Here is a 21,904-nt window from a genome sequence, read left to right as displayed (position 1 = left end):
ACGCCCGAACAAGTGGGCCCAAGACCCATATTTTCCACCGGGTTGATAAAAATGGGCCTAGTTTGCAAAGTTGGTCCAAGAAATCCCATTTGTAGATTTGATAAAGGGATATTCCCCAAATTCATTTTTTGATATTCCCCAAATTATCATTGTTTTTTCCCATGGTTATTCATACACTCTTTTTGATTATTCACACACCATTTTAACACACATTTAAACCTTATATACACCCTATAAAGGGTATATGAATAACACATCCCTTGTTTTTTTTTACCAAAATATCCATTTGACTTTCTAATCCACAAATCCGTGTCCCAACTGCTAAGGGTGGTTGTAACGGGGTGACGCCTCAAGGCACCTCATCATCTTTCGCTTTCCAAACCATTACGCCTAGGACGTCAAAGTATGGAGTCCCTTTGGGCTTCGGGCGCTACCTTGTTAACGGAAAGGGGGCCTCAAGAGGTGTGGTTAGAGTTTTAATCCCACCACTTACATTTTTATATAAATAAAAATCACATAATAGTTGTGTTTTCAGTTATATCACTACACGTTTTTGGGTGTAAAGTTAGTCAGAGCCCCCATACCTACATGGCAGTGTATCGATACGTTTTTAACTTTTTAATTAAACCACTACACATAGTACTCTCTTATGATGACTCTTTCTTTTATCTTCGGTTTTTAGAAAAGAACCAAAAGGTTGTATTTATGCAATTCAACCACTCAATTTCAAGCATCGATATCTCATTTATCTTAGCTCCAGTTTAGTCCGTTCGTGAAACTCTCGCATCATAGAACAAACACTCATTAATAGTTATCTATATCACTCATGAATGAACACAATTATTTAGTGTACAGAAAGTGATTTTCAATGTTTTGCTTCTTTCAAATCTTTTTACATAAAACGGTAATTATCTACATAAAGTTTCTTACACTTTTTGCATGAAATATATGAATTCAGATGAACTATATATGCGCATATTCAAAAGAATTATAAATCATTATAAGCAAAATCAACACAAGGAAAAAATGTTGAAAGATATACAATCTCCATGCCATTTAAAAAAAAATAATATTTGAATCATGTTCCATCTATCTTCTCAATGAATCATGAGAATAAAGAGAAGAGTAATAATAAATCCAAATCTTTCTCCCTTTTGAAATAGAGTTCTTGCATTATTCTGTGATCAAAGAAAGCAAAATGTTATTAATTTAAGGCATTATATGTGTATGTGTAAAGTAAAATATTATTATGTGGAATATATATATGCTAGAAACTTACCAAATTAAGTGTTGGTGATGGTGCTGGCGCACTATCATCAGAATCTGTAGGTGTTGGTGGTGCGGGTGGGCTCTTAGCCACCGGTGCAGGTGCGGGTGCATGATGTTTCTTGTGTCTATGCCTATGCCTCCTGTGCCTTCTAGGAGCTGGTGCAGGGGAAGGGCTCGTGTCGGGTGTCGGGCTGGTGGCACGCTAACCGGTGTTGGAGCTAGTGCTGGTGGTGGTGGAGTCGGTGCTGGTGGTGGTGATGCTGGTACTGGTGTTGGCGGTGGTGTTGCTGGCGCTAGAGCTGGGGAGACCGTTGGTGGCGGAATCACGGGTGGTGGGACCACTGGTGGCGGTGTTGGGGAGGGCAATGGCGGTGATGGTGGGGTGGAGACGGGTGGAGTCGTTGGCGGTTGTGGTGGCGGGATTTGAGGTGGTGGGACGGTTGGGGCGGAAGCGGGAGGTGTTTTAGGGGATGGGGACGGGAGAGGGGTGGCGGGTGGGGGTTGCGTTGGCGGAAGTGGGGTGGTGGAAGGGGGCGGTACAATGACAGGTGTCGCTGTTGGTGAAGCCGCGAGCGATTGGGCATTGGAAACCGCTACCATAAGGCAGGTCCAAGCAAGAACACTAGTAATCCACACCATTTTTGGTTATGAGTTGTGTTTTATTGAAAGAATTGTGGGTTTATAACACAATGTAGCATGTGTAGTGACATGTTATGGGTTGGTGTTACATAACCTTCATGTGGGTGGTACATCTCTAATTGGCTAATTGCTTGATTTTGACCTCATAGATGTAACTTGAAGTCCAATTTTGGTAGGTGGGTAATAATGTTTATGATTTTGGTACATATTTCATATCATCATTGGTAATCTTTCTTTATCCACCAAAAGTCAGATTTTATGGATATTAACCAACTACCTAAAGTGTTGTTAATGCATAGTCTTCATATGGAGAAATATACACTAATACAATGTCACACATCTAATTGTAAATTTTATTCTTGTGTTGTAATTATGTTACATAAAGAGAGTGAACGATCTAGAACAACGTTTTCGTTCATTTTTCAGTTTTTGTAATTGTGTTCGAGGTTCAATAATAAAATCGCTCTTTTGTTTTTCAGATCTCATACAGAAAGTTAAAGAACAAAGAGTTCATCTATAAACAAATGATGATGTTGAAAGCATGATGAATCTTGGGTTGATGTGAAACAATAACATTTAGTCAGGTTTGGTAGTTTGTGTTTTCTTGTTTAACCTTAAAAACACAAAGTATACTATATTTGTATTTCCTTTGTACAATATGTATTAGTTTAGTAACTTTAGTAGTTTACATTGTTTAGTAGTATTTTATTTGGATTGAAGCTAATTAGAATCATTTTCTGCTTATTCATATAATTAATTTATTTTAATTAACAATTTCTTATTTTTTAATTGTAAAAGCATGTAGTTTTTGATCCCCAATATTTAGTGATGGGGCCCGGCCCGGCCCGGCCCATACATCTTCAAGCATTTTTAAATTGCCAAGCCCAAGTCAACTTATAACTAATGGGGCCTTGAAAAATGAGAGCCCAATTGTAGCAATTGCTTCACTAACTTCACTTACTATTGGGCCGGCCTGGACATGAGTTATATCGGATCTTCAAGTATATTTTTTTAATCATTTCTGTTAGGGAAAAATGATATTGTGTTTGTATTGGGATGAAAAGTGATTATAACCGATAATTAGGGGTGTTTACGAGTGGCGTGAGTTTTTCGATAACACGTTTTGTGATTAAAAACACATGATTTACTTATGAACGTGTCACCTTTAGAGTGGTCATAGTTTCCGAGTCAATCTTTAGCGAGTTTTGAAAGAAAGAGGAATAATGTGAAAGGCCAACTTTCTCAACCTAACAATATATATGTTTTATCGAGTTTGGGTGCTAGTTATCGAATCAGTTATGCCAAGCCGTTCATGGCCAAGAACGTGAAAAGCCGGAGAGGTGGTGGGCCCATGAACTTATTAAAGTTATGGTTTCTTGTTTTTTTAAAGGATGTTTCTAAGTCACGTTAGTTATTAGTATCCTTGGATGTTCTTAGTGTGACACTTAATGATTCATCAATAATTGAGTATAAGGAGACATGATTGACATATATAGCATTCATGTTTGTTTTCCATTATTTTTCTTAAAATATAAGAACGTGATTCTTTTCATTATTGATTAATTGATTTATTTCCTACCCCACATCCAATGTCATGTATCACGGTTTTCTCAAGAATGATTTAACAATTAACTTTTTTGTTGAATAAAAACTAAGAGGCATGATTTAACGCAGTGAGCCTTCCAGCGATGGGTTTTCTCTAAAACAAGAGATGATGAGCTAGGGCTACCTAGCGACGTCTGTAATAGTGGGCGTATGAGGTCGCCTTTTGCCATTGGATTACCCCAGATAGTTAATCCTTTTTTTTTCATCGTCTTAAAGAAATACATGCTTGTTTTATATCATTAGTTGAGTTTCTTAGAAAACAAAACGTGATTAAAATACTATGTAGTTAAAATAACAGAGTGGCACATGTACATGTGCTACATGCTGTCTTTAGCCATTTGGATTATTGTTAATTTAAATCCCAAGGGATTTGATCCGTTTCTTATTAAATAATAGATTTTATTTAGTATAGTCTTTGGCACTATAGTTAACAACTAATATCTGTTAACGTTATAAGGTGGTTCACAGAATGATAGTAAATAACATTTTTATTCAACTATAATATTATACATTAGTTATCCTCTTATTATTACTTGATAATCTTGTGATTAACTGCTCGTCGCCGTCGCTTGCCCCTCCCTAGTGACTGTAGTAGGATTATGGATACTTGCCAAGTTAGTTACATGACGTATTTGGGTCAAAGAGTGTAAACAGGATGTCCATGAATATGTTGAAACATATGGTCGTTCATATATATTTTTTGTTGAATATATATTTGATGTTAAAAATGCGAATATATATATTGTGGTAAATGGTCCTCATAGTTAATTGCACATTTGGACTTGTAAGGAATTGATAGACATAAATTGATGGATTTTGGGTGCAAACATGTGGCAGTATAAATCTTTATATAATATTGCACATGAAAATGATCAAAATAATATACAAATAGGTTTTTATAAGTTTCATGTTTTCTATGATTGTTTCAACTTTCAAACAAGTTCAACTCATATACATTTTTTTCTTTTCTGTTTTGGGTATAAAACTTGTGTACTTCACATTTAATTTGCTAACGTTTGTGGACATGTTAGGTGAAGGTACATCATGTGAAAAGTAAATACACTGTCTCGAAATAATGAATTAAACACAAAAGTCCGATATTGATATCATCTTTTGTATTTATGTTTTGTGTCATAATCACACACGCTTATAATTTTGTATTTTGTAAATCATTTAAAGGCACATACCTCTAACATAATTTGTATTAAGTTTATGTACCCCCTAATCGAGTAATCAGCCATTCTTGCATCGACCATACCCACATGTCTTTTTTCATGCGATTTTTTTATTTAATTCACATTTACAACCATTATTTCATTAGTATAATAAAGAACCATGACAAAGTAAATGTAACCAAACCGTTAGTTATGGTGCATTTTAATCTTCAAAGGTACGGTTTTGATTTTCAAAATCATAAAATCGCATGAAGATCTAATCATAATTGAAGTGTTAGAAACGTTTGCAAGTTAGTTGGACCAACATCATAGGATATCCAATTGGGTCAACATTATATGATCCTATGACTAATATAAGATATTATTATGTGTATATATATCTTATGTTATAATGCAGATAATACATGTGACAAACATTAAATGCACATAATCCAAAGATCATGTGTTTGTTCCTCATTTGAAGATTCTTTTACAGCAAACAAAGAGGGGACAAAAGAGACGGTTCTCACGCTATATACATAAATTTTGGGATTAAATAATTTTTAGTTGTTAAAATAATATATATGTGATTGTGTTAATTATTGAAACTAATTGACAGATATTCAGAAAACCACTCTTTAAGCTTCATCTCTCCTTTTGTAAAGTACACTTGATTCGAAACGTATTAATTGTTATTGTTTGTTTATTTATAAATGAATTGTTTAGTAGATAGTCTATGAAGGTAGTCACACCTTTAACTTTTAAGTTTATAAAGGATATTTGTTTGGATTATATTAGTTTTTGTGTTGTCAAAAATTTGAAATTTAACATAGTGTTTCAGTAAAATTTTATGTTAAATTCATACCAAGTAAGTATGAGCATCCACAAAGTCAAACCCTCAGAGCATTCATCGTGGGGCTTTGTCCCTCTGCCACATTAGCCTTTTCAAGCCAAAACTCGATTACCAATTTCTTAATTTATTTAGTTTATATACTTTAATTATTATTTTAAAAAATGAGTGAAACTATCACACAAGTTTTTAGTTGTTTGTGTTGCACTTACGTGGCAGTGACGTGACAGCAAATTTTTCACTTTTTTTTTGTAAAACTACGAAAGCCCTCACAAGTCGCCACATCAATTTCCGACGTTTCTTCAATAGCACCATTCTTTCAGAGCACGGTAAAATTCAATTTTGTTATAAAACATTAAATCAACATTAAAATATAAGCATGCGAGATTATAGAGCGGGGGACATCACCTCACGTCCTAACAGATATGCTATTTTCATAACTCTTTTCGATATGGCTATTTTGGTAATTTTCCTTAATTACACAAAAATAACAACAATGGAAGTTAGTATCAATAGTCAAATCATTTCACCATTAAAACCACATAATCAAAAATTGTAATTGTTAAACTTCAGTAACTTTTTTTAACGGCTAACAAACAGAGAATTGTTTACGTACTTTATACAGGATGACCCAATGACAAAAGGCCAACGTCAGCTGGCCCAACTCAACTGTACGAAGCCCTTAAGCGTCTCCAAATCTTCAATTCCGAGAAAAACATACCACCCGAAGGCTCACTGGTTTAGTAACTTAAAGGTACAGTCAAACCTGGGGGCTATTTATGTAAAAAAAAGTTACATTTTTTATTTATAAATCAGCATATGCTTTAATAAAAGCAAGAAAGTGACACTGATAGGAGAAGTCCAAATCTGTTAGTAATAATCTCAAAACAAAAATCTAAATCTAATCATAGAACCACTTTATATATCTTTACATATCCATTAATTTCTTCTAAGCCCAATAGGCCAATATATATGTAATATATATAAAACCTTTTTATTAATTTATTCACTGGGTCAGTACAAAGCACCAATCTTTAACTATTTTCTGATGGATTCCCATCTGGGCATCTGTAAAAACTAATTTTCTTGAAACTTGAAAGAGGTGCATTTTAGCATTTAGCAAGAACAATGGGTACAACAACAGGTAGAAGAAAGACAGTGCATTTTAGCAAGATCTATTCATTCCAATGTTGCAGAAGAAAAAACTTTGATGATGATGGTGGTTCTAATATTGGTGGTCCTGGTTTTTCAAGAGTTGTGTATTGTAATGATACTGGTGTGTCTGAAGTTGGAAGTCAAAGTTATGCAGATAATTATGTGAGGTCAACCAAGTACACACCATTGACTTTCTTCCCAAAGGCATTGTTTGAACAGTTTAGAAGAGTGGCAAACTTCTTCTTTCTTGTGACTGCAATTCTGTCTTTTACAGACCTTGCTCCTTACTCTGCTGTTAGTGCTGTTCTTCCTTTGGCTGTTGTTATTTCTGCTTCTATGGCTAAAGAAGGTCTTGAAGATTATCAAAGACAAAAACAGGTATGTGTGTTTATGTTCTTGTTTGATCCATTTTGTAAAGTCTGAATCTTTAGTTGTTGGATGGATTATTATTAATCTTTAGTTCTTGTAAATTTATAATATGTTTGTGTTCTTGTTAGATCCATTTTCTAAAGTTTGAATCTTTAGTTTTAGATTGGATTTTATTAATCAATTAGTTATTGTAATATTGTATTATGTTCATACTGTAGTTAGACCAATTAATAAAATTTGAATATTTAGTTTTTGGTTTAGTTTTATTAATTTTTAGTTCTTGTGATATGTTCATATCCATGTTAGATCCATTTTTTAAGGTTTAAATCTTTAGTTTTTGGTTGGATTTTATTAATCTTTTGAAGTTTTGGGGGTGCCATTAATCTTTAGTTCTTGTATTATGTTCATACTGTGGTTAGACCATTCCATAAAGTTTGAATCTTTTGTTGGTGGTTTAATTTTATTAATTTTTAGTTCTTGTGATATGTTCATACCCATGTTAGATCCATTTTTATAAAGTTTGAATCTTAAGTTGTTGGTTGGATTTTATTAATCTTTTGAAGTTTCGGGGATGCCATTAATCTTTAGTTCTTGTAGTATGTTCATACTATTGACTATTCAATAGAGTTTGAACCTTTTAGTGTTGGTTGATTTTCATTAATCTTTACCTTTTGTAATTAATAAAGTTTAAAAGTTAAGTTCTTGGTGGAACATTTATTAATTATCTTTAGTTCTTGTAATATGTTCATACCAATGTTAGATCTATTTAGTAAAGTTTAAATCTTGACTTATTGGTTAAATTTCATTTATCTTCTTTTTCTTGAGATATGTTCATACCTTCTCAGATCAGTTAATAAAGTTTGAATCTTTAGTTGTCGGTTTAATTGCATTAATCTTTGTTTCTTGTGATACGTTCATACCCATGTTAGATCCGTTTGATAAAGTTGAAATCGATTTCATATTTTCATTTATCTTTAGCTCTTGTAATGTGTTCATATCCATGTTAGATCCACATTATAAAGCTTAAAGCTTTAGTTCTTGCTTGGATTTTTTTTATTTTTTTTATCTTTTCAAGTTTTTGGAATTTATTTAATTTTTAGTTCTTGTAATATGTTTAATGATGTTTGAATCTTAAGTTCTTGTAATATGTTCATACCATGTTAATTCCACTTTCTAAAGCTTTTATCTTTAATTAATTTAATCAATCTTTTAATGTATTTGAGGATTTGTGATTAGAGTTATAAATTTGTTAATACTTATATAGAATCATGATAGATCTTACAAGTCAGTAGTATGATACTATGATTCAAGTTTTATCACCCTAAAACCTGTTCTTGAATCACATCTTTTTCTAGGATCATGAAGTCAACAACCGAAAAGTCAAAGTTCATCGAGGCGGAGGCGTTTTCGAATCTAGAGAATGGAAAAACTTAAGGGTAGGAGACATAGTAAAGGTAGAAAAAGACGAGTTCTTCCCGGCTGATCTTCTTTTACTCTCGTCAAGCTATGAAGACGCCATTTGCTACGTTGAAACCATGAATTTAGACGGTGAAACAAATTTAAAACTAAAACAATCACTAGAGTCAACTTCAACATTCAACAATGATTCAAGTTTCAACAACTTTAAAGCTTCTATCAAATGTGAAGATCCGAATGCAAGCTTATAAACATTTGTTGGAACAATGGAGTTTCAAGGCCAAGAATATTCACTTTCACCTCAACAACTTCTTTTACGCGATTCAAAGCTCAGAAACACGGATTACATATACGGTGCAGTGATCTTCACGGGCCACGACACGAAAGTGATCCAAAATTCAACTGATCCACCTTCAAAACGAAGTGGGATCGAAAGACGAATGGATAATATTATCTACTTCATGTTTTTCATCATGTTCATAATATCATTGCTCGGGTCGGTTTATTTTGGGATTGTAACAAAGCAAGATTTGAATGGTGATAGACAAAAAAGATGGTATTTGGGCCCGGATCGATCTGATATCTATTTTGACCCGAATCGAGCTCCTGTTGCAGCGATTTATCATTTCCTCACGGGTTTGTTATTATATAGCTACTTGATACCGATATCTTTATATGTTTCAATAGAAGTTGTGAAAATATTACAAACCATTTTCATCAACAATGATATTAATATGTACTATGAAGAAGCTGATAAACCAGCTCATGCTAGAACATCGAATTTGACCGAAGAACTCGGTCAAATCGACACCATTTTATCAGACAAGACTGGGACTTTGACTTGTAACTCAATGGAGTTTATTAAGTGTTCAATAGCAGGGACTGCTTACGGGCGTGGGGTCACAGAAGTCGAGAAAGCGATGGCTAAACGAATGGGGTCACCGTTGATTATTAACGGTAGAGATCGATATTTTGATGAGGATGATGATAATGATGGTGAGACTAGTTTGTCTGTTAAAGGGTATAATTTTGAAGATGAAAGAATCACTAATGGTTATTGGATTCATGAACCGCGATCGTATGTGATTCAGAAGTTTTTTCGGTTGTTGGCGATTTGTCACACGGCTATACCCGATGTGGATGAAGAAACCGGAAAGGTTACGTATGAAGCGGAATCTCCTGATGAGGCTGCATTTGTTATAGCTGCAAGAGAACTCGGGTTTGAGTTTTATAAACGAACACAAACGACCGTTTCTTTCTTAGAGTTGGATCCCGTTTCCAAGAAAAAAGTCGAAAGGTAACAACTTTTTCATGCCATTTCTTCTTTTAAATACTGATCTAACTCGTTTTGAGCCGAACCCATTTGATACTATTTGAATTTGCCTTTTTGTTCCGGGCCCAGTTTGACCCGAACTAGTTTTGACCCGTTAACTGACCGCCTGTTTTGACCAGAACCCAATTGATAATTTTTAAAACCAGCCGATTTTCCTGGACCCATTTTGACCCAAAACGGTTCTGGCCCGTTAACTAACCTGGACAGGTGTTGTCCTGTCAACCACCCCGAACCGAATTTGCCAGGCTTAGTTTTTGTTTAGAATAATCGTTTTATTTTCTAGAAAATATTTAAAATGGAACAACTTTTTCACATTTTTTTTGTTTCGGGCCGGTAACTTATAGTACCATATCAATCCACACTGTTTTTGTTAAAATTAATCTTTTGATTTCCAAGAAAAGAGTCTAAAGGTAACAACTTTTTCATATTTTTGTTGTTTCTAGTAACTTAAAAGTATCAAATCTGAATCAGGTTTTCGATTTTTCATAAATAAAAAGCAATCTTTTTGTTGTTTGTTTGCAGGACATATGAGCTTTTAAACGTTTTGGAGTTTAATAGCGTGCGAAAGAGAATGTCTGTTATTGTTAGGGACGAGGACGGGAAGCTACTTTTACTGTCTAAAGGTGCTGACAGGTAAGTAAATTAGTAAAACAAACTATAAATCACTCTTTATTATATTAACATACATCATTGTTCATATTCTAATGTTTTTTTTTTTATTATTATTATTATGTTCAGTGTTATGTTTGCTAGACTTGCCAAAGATGGGAGAGAATTTGAAGAAAAGACAAGAAAGCATGTGAATGAGTATGCTGATGCGGGTTTAAGGACGTTAATTCTTGCTTATCGTGAACTCACCGAGGAAGAGTACAAAGAGTTTAATGAAAAGTTTACAAAAGCCAAGAATTCGGTTAGTGCAGATCGAGATGATTTGATCGATGAAGCAACCGAGGAGATTGAAAAAGATTTGATACTTCTTGGTGCCACTGCTGTTGAGGACAAACTCCAAAAAGGGGTGAGTTTTTCATTTCAAGAAATTCATATTTTGAATCATTTTTTGGTTAATGAACGGAATTTAATGCGTTTTTTTTTGGTAGGTACCCGAATGCATTGACAAACTTGCTCAAGCGGGGATCAAGATTTGGGTTCTTACCGGTGACAAAATGGAAACCGCAATCAATATTGGGCAAGTTATATTTTTTCTTGAGACAATTAAAAATTTTAAGCTATATTATTTTATTTAACATTTAAAATGCATACATTATGCAGATTCTCATGTAGTTTGCTTAGAGAAGGAATGAAACAAATTACAATAATATTAGAGTCTCCGGAAATCATATCAGCAGAAAAGGCTGGGGACGAACACGTAATAACCAAGGTGAGCATATGCTTGTTTTGTGTACGTGTTTTTACTGGAAATGACGGTTTTGCCCTTGCAGGTTTCGAAAGAAAGTGTTAAGAAGCAGATAATAGAAGGAAAGGCTCAGGTTACTGCTTCAACTACTGACCCGTGTGCTCTCATTATTGATGGAAAATCTCTAGCGTACGCTTTACATGATGACATTAAAGACATGTTTCTCAAGCTTGCAGTTGGGTGCGCGTCCGTTATTTGTTGTCGGTCTTCCCCAAAACAGAAAGCATTGGTTAGTTTACTAATTTCCATAATAGTTTAATAATATGCAGAGTAACGGAAGGTTCTAGAAAGTGTTTTCCATAGAAGCTTCCGTTCCTAATCAGGCGTGACGGAAGCTTTTGAAAAGTATTCTCTGTAGAAGCTTCCGTTACACCACCAACATCCTAATCACATGTAACCGAAGCTTCCATTGAATCACCAACGTCCTAGTGACGTGCAACGGAAGCTTCTTGGAAGTATTCTCCATAGAAGCTTCCGTTACACCACCAACATCTTAGTCATGTGTAACGGAAGCTTCTTAAAGTATTCTCCATAGAAGCTTCCGTTGCACCACCAACATCCTAGTCATGTGCAATGGAAGCTTCTTAAAGTATTCTCCATAGAAGCTTCCGTTGCACCAGTAACTTCTTAGTTAGGTGTAATGGAAGCTTCTTGAAAGTATTCTCCATAGAAGCTTCCGTTAAAACCACCAAAATCCTAGTCAGGTGTAACAGAAACTTCTTAAAAGTACTATTCACAGAAGCTTCCGTTACACCACCACGTGTGGCAAAATCAAAACCTTTCAACTAACTTACCATAAATAAATTACAGGTTACTAGACTTGTTAAAAAAGGAACCGGAAAGACAACTTTAGCTATTGGTGACGGGGCAAATGATGTAGGAATGCTTCAAGAAGCCGACATTGGTATCGGGATTAGTGGCGTTGAGGGAATGCAGGTACTTATCAGTTATTATCATATAACCTCACTTTAGTTTTTAACTTTTGATTAATGTTTTTATTGTTATCTAACCATTTTGTATTTAACAAACAGGCAGTTATGTCGAGTGATATTGCAATAGCTCAGTTTCGGTTTCTTGAACGCTTGCTTTTGGTGCATGGGCATTGGTGTTACCGAAGGATTTCTTCGATGGTAAGATTCGGTCTAGTTTGACTTTGTTTGACCACATGCAGTCACTCGTTAACATAATGGATTAACATTTAAAACACTTGTTTTGTATTTGCATATATGTTATTTTTTCTACAAGAATATTGTTTTTGGAACCACTATATTCTTATACGAAGCTTATACATCGTTCTCGGGTCAATCCGCTTATAACGACTGGTATTTGAAATCCTTTGAAAACTGGTTAAACCAGACCACAAACACCTACTTACGAGTATATTGATTTATTTGAATCTTAATATAAAAATCTAACACATCCAAACTTTGTTTATGATGGTTGTGCGAGTCAAGAGACACCCATATGGACATAGATGCATGTGGCCCAAGAGGTTCATGGGCCTAAGTTGATAAACCATCACATAAAAAACTTTAGTGGAACAAGTTGTTAGACAATGACTAAAGCAAGTAAAGTGTATCCATAAAATGTGTTTGGGTCCATCTTTTCTCTAGAAGGTTTTATAGCCTATACTTTGTTTTGTTACACCTCAAAAGAACATCAAGGCTTTGAATTTATTAAAAGCCACGCCAATCAACACTTTAAATTGTTTCCTTCAAACTCACACCATCTTTTAACATTCCTTGCAACTTTTTAAATAATGTTACACATTATTGATCATAGATGTATCATGTATGGACATAACTGCAATCATACTTTTCACAAACTTCGTACACGAACATTGTTATTAAGAGCTAATAACGAAAGTGGATTTCATCAAGGACACCCGAGGATAATCTTTCCCTAAATAACGACAAACACAAACTATATACTTACACGAATATATTTAAAAGTGAAATCCAACTAAACACGTGACAATAATTACATGAACAAATGTATATGGTATTTAATAGTGAACAATAATCACACCACTATGCTATTGTCTTGTCATATATTATATATGTTATGTGTTAGCTATATTAATTTTACTACATGCTATTATTAGTTTTATGACTGTGAACTTTGATCCCCTATTATATTTTTGCTGACATATGTTTTTCTAGAGTTGAGTGTCTCTCTGGAAGCCATCTCTTTATCCCTTTGGATAGAGGTACGGTGTGCCTACATCCCACCCTCCTCGGACCCTACTTATAGCTTTGCTATTGGCGGGATTCCACTGGGTATGAATGAATGATTAATTTAATAGTGAAACGAAACCAATATTCCTAACAATAATCTTTCCCTAACTCGCCCGAGGAAATTCTCAAATCAGGGTTTATCAGTATTACTAACCAGAATATATATAATATTTAATAGTGAAACGAAAGCGGATTTCTTCAAGGACACGAACATAGTTATTAAGAGCTAATAACGAAAGTGGATTTCTTCAAGGACACCCGAGGATATAACTGAATAATGATGAACACAAACTATATAATTACACGAATATACTTTAATAGTGAAATCCAACTAAACACGTGACAATAATAACATGAACGAATATATTATAAGATCCATAGTGTTACGTAACGTGGAAATTCTCAAATCAGGTTTCTCAGTATTACTAACCAGAATAAATATAATATTTACAATAACGATCTTATGCTATGATATGATATTACACAAGGTTTAATAGAACACATGAACCCATAGTAAGTGTAAAAAGTGACATATCATTGTGTAACAAAAAAACATTATCATAGTCATTACTCATTTGGTCACATCAAAGGTTGAAACAAATATCCTAACAACATACATAATCTCAAATGGCTTAATCTAAGAAGAAAAACCAACATTCTCTCATATTACATGTAATGTTTTAACTTTTAACTCTCAAGATTCAAAGATGTGACTAAAATCATTCTTCCCATAATTATTTTTAAAAATCCATTTCCAACCCTTCACATGACTACTCTTCACCTTCTTAATCCCTTCCTCATTCACCATAACCTGACCCGAAATCGACCCAATATCGCCAATTAACGGATCATACTTCTTCAAAACAGAGTACTCTGTTTTTGACTTATTAGGTAAGTCAATCTTCAAATCAATAAACTCATCATCATCATCATCATTATTATTAGCATTACCATTATCAATTCCACTAAAACAAGACTCTTTTACATAAATCCCACTTTTCAAATCCATCAATCCACTCTTTCTCGACTCGGATTCATTGAAATCGGAAATCTTTGCACTCGAACACGCGATACTTCCATTGTTTCTCTCATGAAACCCTTCTTTCTTTCTATTCTTATTAAAAAACCTACCAATTCTCCAAAACCCATTGTGTTTCTTGACATCAACAACACAACTATTACTCCTTCTAAGCAAAACCACTTCCCCTGTTTCACTCTGTTTCAATTCCTCTGTTTTCGGCTCATCGCCATTATTATCATTATTATTATTACTAACCTTTTGATTCTCACTCAAAAAGGAAATTCTTCCAATACTTCCAATATCCAAACTACATGAAGATAGCCTCGGTTCCACGCAATTCGAACAAGCAAGTTCGATTAGCTTTCCGTTTAAGCAGAATGCGCATATTCCGACTGATGATGAATTTGAAGGGTGTTTTCTGCAAGGAAGATCATATGATGGTTGAAAGTAGTTGGAGTTTGAGAGGATATTGGGCTCTGATTTCACAGATTTACCTTTATCTTTCATGGTTTTGGAGAAGATTTGATTAATTTTGGAGCTCAGATGGATGTTGATGGATGAATATATTTGCAATGATTTTGTTATGGGTTTTTTATATTTCAAAAAAGTGATTTGCTTGAATAATTATTCAAATACAAAATGATAAAGGTCCAGTTTTATAATGATCAATATACAGGGGAGATTTCAATTAAGAACCCTTTTGAGTTTTAAGAACTCAAAAGAACTTAGTGTAACGATTTTTTTTCGAATTTTTTTTACACATGCGTAATATACGTAAGTTACATACACGTAAAAAAATTACAGAACTTTTTACGCACTGAGTAGATTTTTTACACCATGTGTAACGGACGTAAAAGTTAGTGTAACCACTTACATATTTATTCTCTCTCATACTTTGACTTTTTTGTCAGATTTAATCTCAACCACATGTTTCAATCCATTTAATTAAACGTGTGGCCTAGAATTGAGTTCTTAAGTTCTTAAAACTCAACATGGTTTTCAAAATATCCCTCCCCTATAAATATATATATATAATTAGTATCATTACAGAACTCTTAAATTATTTAAGAACTTGAAGGAACCCTTAAAAATTAATGTTTTTTATAAATTTTTTTGTATGCTAGTGTTATTTGAGTGTAGTTTTATCACTTTTTATATCTATAATTACGATTACAATTATGAAAATTAGTTTTTACACATATCTAAACTTTTTTCTGCATATATGTAAATTTGTTATTACATAAATTTTAGACATATGTAAACTTGTGATTTATATATGTAATAAAAAATTTATATATAAAATATGGTAAACCTAGTCTTAAACAATGTTAATATATGAAAAAAATTAAAAAAATGTTTGTTTCTTATGAGTTCCTAAAAGTTCTTAACTTTTTTGGAGTTATATATATATATATATATATATATATATATATATATATATATATATATATATATATAAATGTAGGGTCGTTTAAAAAGCTCGTGACTTGAAGTTCGGGCTCGTGGTTCGCTTGATAAAAGTTCAAATAAAACTAGTTAAAAAAATCTTGATTTGACACAGCCTAAGTGAGTTAGCTCATTTTTGTAACCGAGCCAAAATCGACCCAAGCTCGGCTCGGGTCATGGCTTGGCTCGTTTGATTGATCTTAGTCCCGTTTAACTTCAAACTTGAGCTCGAGCCTAGCTGAGCTACCTCGTCTATTTGAGTTCGAGCTCGAAACCACCCTAGCTCGACTCGTGAACGGCCCTAATGTTATGTGATATAAAGTATCATAGTAGAGTCTTAATTAATGGTTACAGTATATGGCATTGGTTTTTATATTTTACTAAGTTGATTTTGGTATATAAGATTCTATATTATATACTAGCTTATTTCTTGTTTATTACACTTAAAAATTATAAAAATGAAACAATATTATTTTTGAAATAAGCTAAAAAAGTACCATCTTAAATTTTGATGTAGATTTTTTGATGTAGATTTATTGTGAAATGGTCCATAATCGAAACAATAAACCAATCATAAAAATTTTTATACGGTCAATATATCTATATCACTTAAGGTCTCTGAAACTATATGTTGAACTCAAGTCAAAAGTACCCGAATGAACTTTTGAACTCAAAACTACTATGTCATCGGTAAAAATTTTGATTCGTGAATATAAAACTGAGACAGAATGTCAAACCCGAATTGGTTGCGACGGTGTTCCTGAATGAACCCAATGAGTTTCCTAAAGGCGGCCCCTCCGCCCTAATAGTTCATGTATATTTTTTTTCTTTTCTCTAGTATCATGTGGTCGTCATGATTGTTAGGGGAGTCGCTTTATTTTGGTTGGTGTTGTGACTAACCTTTTGGTCCAAAAGCAAAGCATGTTAGATCAATTATTATCTAATTATTTCTAAAAACTTTAATTTATTTTATTGCAACCAATATTTTCTCTTGCATATAGATCAACTACATGCATTTGTAATGAGTGGTATATCTAATTCGATTCGTATCATCATAGCATCAATATGTTACACAATGTTTAGTATATAAATCATAAGTTATAATTATTTATTCTGTTTTATATTAAGGGCATACGTTAGCTTAATCGTAAAGTTAATTACTATTATCTAATAACATAAAGTTTTGCTATCAAGGGGTAAACCGAGGGTGTCAAAATGGGTGTCAACAGAAATTTTATTATGTATAACTGAAACCCGGACGACATAAGAAATATTTTTAAGATCAACACACAAGATTTTTTTTCACACCGACACCCAATAAAATATTTGCCAATGACCAAAAAACAAAAAAGTAACTAACATTGTCAATTTTACAAAGTTTTACTTTAAGTAAATAAACAAAATATTAACCACATTTAAAAAACAAATATAAATATATAATATTCAAGCCCATTACACATACCCACTAGGCCACTACCCATTAAAAAACAAAATTAAAACTCACCTTTAGGCTCACCCACATTTGGAAGCCCATTATCCTTACCCAAGCCCCTATAAGACCAACCAAAAGTCCCAAACAGACTGAATTATATGTATGCAATTTTTTTCTGTAGCTTTGAATGTTTTGATGATTTAAATGTTGATTTTAATTGTTAATATGAATTTACATAGTTTATGTTTTCTTTTCTTTTTTTGTTTAGATTGAATATTTGATAGTTAAAGTTTGAGGGTGACCCTGGAGTGTGTAACCGGTAAGGCTACCTTACCGCTTTGTGACCTTGAGATCACGGGTTCAAGCCATGGAAATAGCCTCTTGCACAGAAGTGTAGGGTAAAGTTAGGTACATCACATCGCAAAGCGATCCACCCCCTCCATGAACCCTGAACATATGCGGGAGCCTAGTGCACCGGGTACACCTTTTTTATTTGACAGAAAAGTTTGAAATTGTCATTTGCACTATGATTGTTTCATATATGGACTTAGGCCCATACTATACTTAACAAACGTTGGACACTTTACTTGTTAAGCCCAGTAGTGGAAGCGAGCTGCTACTAAAAGACAGTTTCATAAAAGTTTGATTTTCTGATTGTTTTTTTCATCATAAGTTATATTCACTTAAAAGAACATTTGTAGTTTTGTGTTAATTTGACAGATAAATCGGTAAAAATAAATATTAAGGTGAAAAGTAACGAGCTAACCCATTTTGTACAACGATTTGAGTAATTTTTAAGATTTTTCATAATAACTCATACGGTGCATACTGCTTTGAATGTGATAAATTAGAGAGAGAGAGAGATATTCACTTCGTAATCAATAAAATACAAAAAACTAAAAAAAATGTATAATAAACTTGTGCATGGCGTTTTGAATGTGATACATAAAACAGTTATGTAACCTCCACATTTTCTCTCTCGATCCCACTACTAGGATTATTTTTTATGCACTATGTGCATGCCTGAGTTTTGTGGGTGGAGGGGTATTTCATCCATTGTATGTACATGTCTAGCAACATGTGTCTAAAAACAACATTCTATATAGTACTTCAAAACAAATTTTGATTTTATGATCAAATAAAATAAATAAGTTTGATTTTTTTTTCTCTGTCTCTGTCTATATTATTAAGAAAACTAAGTTTATGATTCTTTTATTTCTTTTACTTTTTTTAGTTATATATATATATACTCATGCACCATATTATTAGGCAATCCATATCCACATGCATATAAAAGTGAAAAGGACTAAAGCCCACTGCCCATGATCATCGTATCTTTTTCCATTATCTTAAGGCAGTGAGTAATGGGACACGTATATCATCCTTACAAAAATCATGATATTGTGTTTGTCGTTTTATCCTCATTTCTCACCACAAGTACACGGAACCTACTAAATAATAACAAGTATTTATAGACAAGTATTTATATTTCATGTATATAGGATGGTTATCATTTAACCGTATGTCAACGACGATATGTTTATATTTAGACAAATCATGGATTTATTCTCTCATTCGCAACCAATATGATCAGACACACTGATCTTGTAACATTCTAGACAAATCTATTATTGATCATGACTCATGACATGTCACGTCTCAAATATCACCAATATTTTTGATGCATTAGTTGTAAACGAGGTTAGAAATCCATAAGCGTGAATGAATGAGGGCATTATGGCAATCCCATGTTTTATTTGGACAAACCGAAACAGATAAATAGCTTCTTATATACCGCCTCCCCACGTCGCCTCCCTATATACCGCCTCGTGCCTTGAGAGTTTAGAGAGTAATCAACCGAGGAGTATAGGAAATCGCTGATTTCAAGCCACCGGTCTTCAATCTTCTACTTCCTCAAATCGGACTGGTTTTCAATTGTGGCGAAGCAGACGGTTAGAATTTTGGTTTAAACCACATGGATCTATGAAACCGAACAACAAAGGTTATAATTTTGTACGTCAATTTATTTATTTTTATGTATCTGAAGTCCCTGAGTACAACATTATGTAAGTTGTTGATCTGTAGGGAGTATAACCAATTCTATAGATTCATTCACTTCACTTAAGCGTTGGCTTATAAAAAGTAAGCAATCATTGAAATAATATTTCTGTTATTAGTGTATTAGAAATACTCACTCTTGCAACAAAGCTTATGTGTTGGTGCTACTTTTTCTATTGTGATTGTAATGTTCTAGACTCACATGTATTTCTTTGGTTTTATTTTTTAACTTTCAAAGCAAACATATACATCATAACTGCGTAAAAGTTGAATTTGCCCCGATTACTTTTCAAGTCAAGTTTGCCTTTTAAATTTAGATGGTTCTGTTTAATAATGTTAAAGTTAGTGTCATTATCATATTTGATGAGTAAAGATAATGTTCATTACCATATAGATCATAATTTCATAACGGTTAAATCGTTTATACCTTTATTAAAAAATCAGCCCTGATTTTGTCTTTCCATTGCTTTTCAATTAAAGTTTTACTTTTGGATTTACATGGTATTGGGTTGACATTGTTTACAAACAGTCTGTTATGATTATTAATTGTTCTTGCAGTTTGCAGTGCACGCTGTTTGGTTGGAGTACATTACTTCTCAAAGCGTGTTTTGTTACAATTAAGGTTCAATGTCTCTCCTACACCTTTTTTTTATATTTATTATGTTTTCATAATGTACACTTTCATAAATATAAAAATGAACTACATAGGTCTACAAACGCAATGTTTGTTCAGATTTCAAGCTGCAACATACCATATCAGCCCACACTGACTTAAAAATCATAACAAAGGATTCGAAAATGCTTATAGGTACAAATAATAGCACTTATTATGATTACAAAACTAAAAAGGCTAAAATTACTAATCAATTACATTGATGGTGTGGAAAGGTACTAAGAAAGAACCACCAGTACAGCCAAAAATTTAAAGAAGATTGAAAAGTATGCCTATAACCTTAAAAACAAAGACTAACAAAAATTTGCATGTAAACGAACCGAACTAACACGAAAGCATGCATCTTTGTGTTCGTTAATTTAACTTTAACCGAATACAAACACGAACATATAATGTCATTTTTGTTTCTGTTTATTATGATTAAAGTATCAGGACAGGATCGTGATGGCGGTATTTAGTGCTCCGAATTACTGTTATTGGCGTGGAAATATGACTGCAATTATTGAAGTCGGTGAAAACATGGAAGAAAATTCTCTTAATTTGATCTAGCCCAGAAGCAGATAGAGTCAGCTGCTACTTGCAAGGCACCAAATTAATTTTTATAAATATACTTAAATTAATTGGTGGAATATGGAATTTGTAACTCTCATATCTTTAAAGCTGTTGTGATGATCTTAAGTCAGTTGTCAATAGTATGGATATTCATCCATATGGCAACACTTGCTTCTTGGTGAGTGCCCATTTGTCAAAGATACTAAAGTAGTAGTTTATGAATATCTACAATTTTCTGTTTTTGGTATTTATTTAATGTGGCAACTTATTTTGTTTTGTGATGAAAAATTATCAGTTGAACTGATGATGGAGAACTTGTATATGAGGCTTAGAAGAATTTAAACGATTGGGATCCTGGTGCTATCGCTATATGCTCATCCAGGTTAATATTTAATTTTCTTTTAAATATTTTCTATACTATATATAATGCAAATAGGACCTCTTATAATGTAAGGGTTACAAGATTTGTCGCTAATTGTACAACCTTTGTTACATGGACTTTTTATTTTCGAGGGGCAAACATGTCTTTTAGTAACTAGCATCTTTGTATAATTTGATTTGTTAAAATATAATTACATCTTTTTTGACTCGATGTAAAATGGTTTGCCATTATGTTGGTTGCTTAATTAATTTTTGCTATTTGCCTTACTTTCAATCTTTCTTCACTTTTATCTGTGCAACATATTATGATGATTCTTCGAATGGATGGTCTGGTCAAGTTTTTGATGTGCCCTCAATTGCAGCGGTGACTTCTAATTGTTCTTTTAAAAATTATTTTTATAAATGATGCATGAATATTATTGTTTTTTTTAGGTTGTTAGTTCACGATAATGGCTATTGAGCTCTCGCCATAGAACTTCTATTCATGCTCAGTCTCCATAATTTGAGTTGGTTGACTTTCTGATTGAGATGGTTTATGACATGGAGTATGAATGCATAATGAAGTGGGTCACCTTTTCAGTTTTAAATAACCTATTGGTTTTTAAAAAAATGAGCTTTTTTGCATAGAGTGGACCGGTTGACCGAAATTACTTGTCTCATATTTACTTACTTTTTTAAGAAATGTTGAACACCACTGATGTAATACAGGCACCAATGTACGTAGGAAATAACGTAGTCATGGGTTGATTTGATAGTCATCGGGCGTATGATAGAGAGAAAACAGTTTCATGGGTCGTATGAGGGCCAATTCATACAGATGGTATGATTTTCCGACTGAAAAAGAAACAACTATGAGACCATACACAAAGCCATATGGGTCATGTGACCTTTTTTCGCATA

General features: G+C 33.3%; 1 protein-coding gene and 1 pseudogene across 1 annotated transcript; one reads left to right on the top strand and one right to left on the bottom strand.

Annotated features, from left to right (window-relative positions):
• Positions 1-978: 978 nt before the first annotated feature.
• Positions 979-2,158, bottom strand: LOC143631022 (uncharacterized; annotated as a pseudogene).
• A 4,272-nt stretch (positions 2,159-6,430) lies between these two features.
• LOC143631078 (putative phospholipid-transporting ATPase 9) lies at positions 6,431-12,367 on the top strand. The gene is made up of 9 exons (XM_077099928.1): positions 6,431-7,050; positions 8,397-9,754; positions 10,313-10,423; positions 10,529-10,805; positions 10,888-10,976; positions 11,060-11,168; positions 11,230-11,433; positions 12,015-12,140; positions 12,236-12,367. Exons 2-9 carry the CDS (start codon positions 8,724-8,726, stop codon positions 12,353-12,355), a joined length of 2,067 nt encoding a protein of 688 aa, XP_076956043.1. The 5' UTR covers positions 6,431-7,050; positions 8,397-8,723; the 3' UTR covers positions 12,356-12,367.
• Positions 12,368-21,904: the final 9,537 nt, after the last annotated feature.

The sequence above is a fragment of the Bidens hawaiensis genome, unplaced genomic scaffold, assembly GCF_021521415.1.
Source record: "Bidens hawaiensis isolate Kalapana, Puna unplaced genomic scaffold, B.hawaiensis_p1.1 tig00005935_1, whole genome shotgun sequence".
NCBI lineage: Eukaryota > Viridiplantae > Streptophyta > Magnoliopsida > Asterales > Asteraceae > Bidens > Bidens hawaiensis.
Note: the sequence above shows the minus strand (reverse complement) of the source record. Positions and strands in the feature narration are given on the sequence as shown.